The sequence below is a fragment of the Centroberyx gerrardi genome, chromosome 3, assembly GCF_048128805.1.
Source record: "Centroberyx gerrardi isolate f3 chromosome 3, fCenGer3.hap1.cur.20231027, whole genome shotgun sequence".
Lineage (NCBI taxonomy): Eukaryota > Metazoa > Chordata > Actinopteri > Beryciformes > Berycidae > Centroberyx > Centroberyx gerrardi.
The window spans coordinates 11,851,009-11,858,563 of NC_135999.1; the positions used below are offsets into that span (position 1 = coordinate 11,851,009).

General features: G+C 43.9%; 1 protein-coding gene across 1 annotated transcript; it reads right to left on the reverse strand.

The window, feature by feature from the left end:
- Positions 1–1,907: 1,907 nt before the first annotated feature.
- mogs (mannosyl-oligosaccharide glucosidase) lies at positions 1,908–7,466 on the reverse strand. Its single transcript, XM_071912970.2, has 5 exons — positions 7,396–7,466; positions 6,405–6,768; positions 5,711–5,934; positions 5,238–5,431; positions 1,908–4,177 (listed from the first exon to the last, which is right to left on the reverse strand). The coding sequence occupies exons 2-5, from the start codon at positions 6,751–6,753 to the stop codon at positions 2,407–2,409; spliced, it is 2,538 nt and encodes an 845-aa protein (XP_071769071.1). The 5' UTR covers positions 6,754–6,768; positions 7,396–7,466; the 3' UTR covers positions 1,908–2,406.
- Between the last annotated feature and the right edge of the window lie 89 nt (positions 7,467–7,555).

The following is a 7,555-nucleotide window of genomic DNA, read 5'->3' on the forward strand; positions in this document are numbered from 1 at the left end:
CCCCGGTGTGTGAATGTATGCCAGTATATATCAACAAGTGAAAAGAATTTGCCATCCGTGTACTCCCATGCCTTTTGATGTTATCTAATTAAGCACCAAGCCCTCACAACAACTGCGCTCCATGGAAACCATGCAGGTAAAAGAAATAACTAGCAGCAGATTGACGTCAGCTAGTGGCCTTCAAATGTGCCGTCTGACAAAAGGAAGAGGATCGGGCTGCTGTACTTAAGGTCACAGTGTGGTGAAGCTACGGTCTGCTTTGACTGACAGAAGAGTGCTGACATCTCTGCTGAACACCTGAGGAGTATTAACCACAAGATGAATAAAAACGTCCTGTATTTTCAATGGTTAAATAAGCACATACAGTACAATCTAATACTATATGTACATTGTATGTCAATAACTGGAAACTAAGAAGCAGTAAACAATGTTGAAAGCAAATGTATCTACCATGTACTGATGATATTGTGAGTCAGAATTTAACTCATGACATCCCGATGAATGCCATGCCCAGACCTTTTCCTTATTCTTCCTCCCACTCTCCACTGTATAACGTCCATCAAAGCATTAAATATTATACATCTCTTAACCTTAAACACATTTTTTGGAAGCCATTCCACATTCCCAGGCATTTTTTGGAATATAGGAAAGATGATAGCGGCAAAAGAAAAAAAAAGGCCCTGGTGGGATTTAATCTATTCTCAACGAGTAAAACCTCACAAATCCAAAAACCTCGGGAATTGAGTATTTTGATTGCTATTATTAAGTTGAAAGCTTACCCAAAACATGAGACACACATGTGCACACATTCAAAAACTGCCTGCACAGCCTGACGGGCATTTAAAATACGTTTTATTACATGTATCACTGAGAGTCCAACAATTGTGCAGTTAATAAAATACATTTATGTACTTCTGGATATTTTGCCAATGAGTCAGTTACGGTATCTTGCTTCAGATAAAGTCAGTTGTGGTTCCAGTCAGTGCCAGACTTTTTCTCATTATGCAATTTTTGGGCATGGACTGATTCTCTTTGCAAAGAAAGATTATTGAGAGGCCTGATTTTTTTTTTTTACATTTGAGGCATTTAGCTGATGCTCTCATCCAGAGAGACTTACATGAGTGCAACGAGAATAAGCTGAAATTCTAAGACCAATTACAAGCACCCAATATGAATAAGCCATAATGCCCTGTCAATGTCCCTGTGCCCATAGAGAAGTGCTAGGAAACAAATTAAACTAAGAACTAAGGAGAGAGGTAGGATGTATTTTTCTGTCTCCTGCTTTCCAAGCATGATTGTAGATACATGCTTAGATTCAATAAATATTGAACTGATTTCCCTCAGAGGAGGCAACATACCAACATTACAAACAAGTTACAGTACAACAGAAAAGTAAGATTTTTAAATCATTTATTGTTTAACAAAACAAAAACAATGCCACAGTCAAATTTCATGATGTTCCCTGCCAGTCAAACCACAGGTTGAATATACAAAATACTGCTGCTTTTAGAGGCGCAAAACATTATAAAAGCTGAGCAACACTGTATAGACCTATGTGTTTGAAGGACTGGGACCAAACAGTTTAAATTCAAAATGACCAATCATTAAGACAGCAGAGAATTGAAGACATATTATAGCATGAAGACAAAAATGGCACTATTGAAGACAATGGCCCTCATTTGTCAAGTGAATGCACAACCCACTCATTTGCGCCCATTCTCCTGGAAAATTGCTATAAATTTGATCACAGTTGTACATGTAACATCATCCTCGCATCTAGTGTGAAAGCATGTAACCTCCTTTGGAGAGGTGGACCAGTGGTTTTCTGCATGTTATGGAAATACAAATTAAAAAATATGCCTTGCTTTGTGTGCATTACTGATCTTTGACAATTTCAATCTATAATCACCAATACTGTAACTACTAGTCTATTATTTTATTCCTTCAAAAAAAGGAATGATGCCATAACTTTCTTTCAAACAGTTTATTTTTGAGGGATACAATATGGTAAGTGTTCTCCTGATATGCATTAATGACAAATTTAGCTGAAGCATTAGACAGCGCTCGGCTCCACACACAGCAAAGAGATGGTACACGCACCTCTCTATAAACTTGTATGCAATCATCCTTCACACATACATACAAATAAATTAAGTGATAGGATACCTGCATGAAACCTGTAGATTTCATTAAAGGGCACTGCTAAATGTGGCTGTGTCATTGTGTTCTTGAGAACATGCTTTTTCCATTGGACCTTGTGCTTATATCAATGGGTAGGAAAGTCTCATCAATAAGACAAGGCATGTTTCCCACAAGCAGTTTAACACTTAACCATGCTGTTGTTTCGATGATGGTGTGATAAATGAGGGCCAATATCTTAGAGGACTTGAGATGAGATCTATAGAATCAGTACTGTTCGGCCATCATTAATACTGTCAGGGCTGACCAGCCAGTGAAGGGGTGGCTTCCTTGGCCCCTGCCAGTGCTGTCACTGTACTGTTCCCAGATATACCCTGTCTCAGCATATTGTCTGTAAACATTGTTGATAACATTAGTCCTGAGTTCCTGGTAAAGGGCAGCTGCCTTCTCCTGATATGGCCCTTCGGTGTTGCCGTAGTGGTGCAGGGCTCTGACTGCCAAAAAGTTGATGTTGATCCATACTGGTCCCCTCCAGTAGGGGGCATCGTGCTCTGTGTTTCGCTTCATATACAGGGGATCGGCCCTGGAGAGTGAGCGCAGGCCGTACGGTGTCCACAGCTTATCGGAGTCTCTCATGTCTCGAAAGATATGCTCTAGTTTGGGTGAGTCAGGCTTGAGGATGTGCAGTAGGAAGGGGAACAAGCTAACATAACCTAGAGCGTTAACATACTGTAGCTTGGGGGCCCGGCGGACAGAGCGCACGAGGCGTGCCACAGGGAACTGATGGCGCGGCTGCCCAGGAGGGACATATACCTTCTCCTGCTGCAAGGACACAGACTGGGTGTGGTTGCCAAAGTCACTGAAAGCACGGAGTTGTTCTGACCAGTGGAGCTCGTTCAGCAGATTGTTGTCAGTGAGCACCTGGTGGGTGTGCTCATACTCCTGATGGGGCTCACCTAGGTGCCGTGCTATACTAGCCATGATGCCTGAGGCCAATGCCATCCAGCAGTGCAAATCCACGTGGCGCTCATCTGCTGAGGGGTGTGAGGCCCGTGGGTAGTCATCCAGCCCAGACGTCAAGGTTTTGGGATTGAGGAACAAATTGGTGTCCTTGTCACGTCCACGCCAGCGGTAAGAGTTGGGTAGGGGCCCTGACTGTGTGGTGTTGTACCATTCAAACCAGGTTTTGAGTCTGGGGAAGAGCCGTCGGAGGAAAGGCAATGTCGGTTGAGATGCTGCCGTGCCCGGATTTGAAGGGAGCTGTTCAATAAGTTCCTGAAGAGCCAAGAAGAGAGTGGGTGGGTTGGCGTTCTCATTCCGCTGGACTACAAACTCTGCTGGGACTTTACTGCGAGCCTCATCTCCGAGGATCTGCTCACGGGGGATCCAGCCCTCCATATTCATAAGGTCTAGCCAATGGGCAGTGGCCTCCCGTGTCACCTGGGGGTCCCACTTGCTCAGCAGCAGCTGGTGAAACCCCTCGTCCCAAAGGAATCCTCTAGGGAAGAAAGAGCGTGATGGAACGGCAGTAAATAATGCGCCTTCAGGGTACAGGAGCGGGTATTCATTGTAGAGCGACTGGACCACCGACTGGCCATAAAAGTAGCCCATTCCACCCAACATGTTGCTGAGTGCTGCCTTGCTAAACTTGACATGTGGCTGGCTAAAACCTTTGCTCTCAAGGCCAAAAGTCTTCTCGAACTTAGCATCAAACGCAGCTTTCCTCTTCTCCAGCTCCTCGGTCATGGTCGTCCCCACCAGTTGGTTGGGGCGGCTGCGGAAGCTTCCAGACTCAAACAGAACTTCGATCTGGAAAGGCGTCTGGACAGTCACCTGGTGAACCACAAAGTCACTCTCTTTCCTGGTGTCAGCAGGTTTCTGTTGGTGTTGGTGGTGGGGAGGCTTGTAGGTGTCTACAGCAATGTAATGCCTCTTCTCACCAGAAGGAGGACTGTAGACAAACCTGCGGTTGAGACTGTTCTTCACAATGTCAGTCAGCTTCTCCAAGCCGGGAGTAACAGTCTGAAGATAGTTATAGCTGAAAAGATGAGAAACAATTGTCAACCACCCTGCACATTCAGTGTCTGTTCTTCTCATGCTGTCTCTGCTGCCGTAGCAGTCAAACAAAACTTACATAAGAGGTCAGACACTACCATAAGTAACCTTAACTGCACTAGCTATGCTTATTAAGTCTTAACGTTATGTATAGTGAGATGCAAGCTGGGCCTGGTGTAAGCCTCTTCTCTGTCACTCACGCTGTACTGGAGACTCAGAGGTTAAACAGCAATTGGTCACACAAGGCATCAATAAAATCAAACCTGTACCGCAGATTCCTAGTTAAACTGCAGCCTTATTATGGCGCATATCATCCATCTCCCTACTTATCAATCACAATTCATACAATTCTTATAATTCATATGAGGGCATACCTTTCTATTTTGCTACTTTGGTCCTCTCTGGCCTTCATGAAACTGTGAAATATTGGTGCTCCCTCTGAATGTTGCTGGCAGAGTCTTGATCCACTTTCTATTAAAAATTTATGTAATGACTGTTTTCTTCTGATCTCTTCTTTCTCATGTTGGATTTACTTATTTAATGGCAGCTGATCTGTTTAAGGAGAAGGTGGGGGCCCAAATGCAAAAGGTTAGGCTATCTGTGGTTTCTCAAACTTCTGTTTTCTAGACACTGCCCTCCAATAATATATCAAAGCTTTAAGAAACTTACAGTCATCGTTGCTACAGAAGTGTGACTGTATCCTCAAGCTTTTTCTACATATTGCCTTTGCTAATTTCATTTATTGCTTGATCGGATTAATTAAAGCAATAGTGCACTTTTCTACCATATTGTGTTCATTTGAAGAGTTATTCACAGTTACCCAGTCTTGCCAATAGTCATTGGCAATTCTTATTGTCAGATTTTTTTGCTGCTCATCTTTAATCTTGATAAAACTGTCTGAGGCACTGGCATCCGCTCTGAATACTGTTCCCTCCAGAGTTTCCTTGTCCACTTATCATTAACAACTACCACAATCACTCTCTTTCGAAGCTGCTGCTCTATATTCCCTCATGGTCTTACCATTTTATCATGTATTCAATTACCTGGCATATTTAACACTGGACAACTCCCCAGTGACAGGTTTGCGGAAGGTGATCTTGAAGTTTCCAAGCTCTTCGGAGAACCCTGTGATGGACCCCAGGCGGTTTCTTTCCTCCACATGGGCCTCCAGGGAACCTTGAGTATCTGCTGCTGCGTAGAACATCAGGGAGACGACTGGCGCGTGAGGGGCAGAACTCTGGTGGGCAAACAAACACAAGGAAACAGAATAATATTCAGTGTTAGAGACAGAAAACTAAATACAACCATGAACTGCTATGGCTTGGCAAAAATGGAAATTGTTTGGGGCATCAACTGCTATATAAAAAGTATAGTAAAGTATAATAAAAATATAAATTTAAATTATGTGGGATTTATTAATTGGTCAGAAATGGGTGAAATCTGTCCTCACTCGGGGGTCAAGGGGACATCAACATCTGCACATGAGTCTAAATAAAGCCTTATCCTCTGTCCTCACATGCTGTTTGGCAGTGATCCTCCAGGTCCAGTCTCCTCCATGGTCCCCACCCATCCTCTTGACAAACTCCGTGGTCAGGGTGAAGTCATTGTCCCGGACTTCCTGCACGCCAAAGGTGAGCCCATCATGCATCAGCCAGCTGTAGCCTGGCAAACGGTCACCCTGCTCACAAGTGTGCCTCAGGTTCACGTCGATGTCGGAAAACTGACGCATCCACATCAAACCTAGGCATAAGAGACGTAAATAAATTTGGTTGTATAGCACAGAGGATGCAGAAATGTGCATAGCTGTCAAATGATATCCCATAGAGTACTATTTGACTATGGGCTCCCAGTCATGTAGGAAACCTAACTTTATTGGCTACAGGTTCCAATGGCCCAAGTTCCAAAATTGGCCAAGCTCTATTTTACCAGCCAACAACCGATTCTAAAAAGAATAGGGCTGCTTAATTATCGGTGGTTGACAGGGTAAACAAACCCACAAGCTGATGCCTAAGTTTACCAGCATTTGACTAGTGCCTGTGCTCAATTCCTGCCGTTCCCAATCTAATCAAATTTACCATTTGAGATTTGGGATATAACAATAAAGTAAATATCTTGTTAGTAATCAATAAAATGTTAACAATCCCAGGACAAATTGCTTAGCAACACAAGTCTGACTGCAAAAGAAGGGAGAAAAAATAGTGCCAGGCTACCTGTCACAACTGATCTGGGACTCCTGGTCTTCATGCCAAAGTAGACCTGAGGCCTGTATGAACCCCAGAACCTCTCAGGCGATACCTTCGCATTGGTGCTATTGGCATCAAGGACACAGGGTGAAGGATGCAGAGTCACCACCCGTTTAGCAAGGGTGGACCGCATGTACAGGGCATAAAAGAACCAAATGAGGCTGAATATGCAAAGACCGATGGAAATGTTGATGAAGACTTTGCCAATGTCAACTTTCTTTTTCTTCTCCTTGCGGTGAAATGCAGTGGGCTTCTCATCTTTCCTTGGAGGGGGAGCAGCTTCACCGGTCACCACCCTCTTCCTCTGCCTGCCCATCCTGCCCTGCTGGAGCTGGAGAACAGGAGGAGAGAGGTTTTGGATTGAATGTTTAACAGTCAAGCCAATAGTCTAGCTTCTGGACGTTAATGTCAAGGGAACGAAACGGCAAATGTGTTGTTTGCTTCAAACAGTATTATGCACACATTTATCAATCAACTATTTCACGAATTCGCACTCGTGTTGTGGGAGATTAAACCCAAACGGCAGGTGGTGTGTCCTGCAACGTTAAGTTAACGTCAGCTAGAGCAAGGAGGCAGTCCAGCTAACCTTGCATGGTAAAACAGGCTGGCCGTGCCTTGTGATCGCGTGTAATGTGCCGATATTTAAAATGCAACCTCAATCTATGTGTAATGTGTCACCCAAATACGACTCCCTTAAATACAGCAAAAAAGACACCTGTTTTAGTACACGTTAGTTCATTCGCTACTACTACTACGCCTCGGCGGCATTGCAACGTTGCCTGCACGCTAGTGGTGCCGTCATGCTAGTTTTTAGCTAAGCCGACTGGCTGTGCGGACGGCTGTCACAATGTGTAATGTGGGTTAAATTGGTCTACAGCTACAGTACTGTTGGACGAAGTTACAGTTAATAAATGTTCATTGAAAAATCTTATTTTGGAAGAGTGAGGTGGTTACTAACCTGTCAAAATACCAGAGTCTCAGCTGCTCATTATCCGTTGCTAGCTTACTCTTACTAGCCACTTCCTGGTTACTACCCGTTTGCACTGACGTGTACTCCGAATGAGTGTGAGTATGTGTGTGTGTGTCATGAACTACTCTGTTCCTTGTTTTTTTTTTTT

Bases quoted from the DNA above. Each gene is read 5' to 3' on its own strand.
- mogs (XM_071912970.2), bottom strand. From the start codon at position 6,753: ATGGGCAGGCAGAGGAAGAGGGTGGTGACCGGTGAAGCTGCTCCCCCT. The intron at 5,935-6,404 runs GTAGCCTGGCAC...TCTTATGCCTAG, and splicing joins TCCCAGATCAGTTGTGACAG to GTTTGATGTGGATGCGTCAG. The intron at 5,432-5,710 runs GTGAGGACAGAG...TTTGCCCACCAG, and splicing joins GGATCACTGCCAAACAGCAT to AGTTCTGCCCCTCACGCGCC.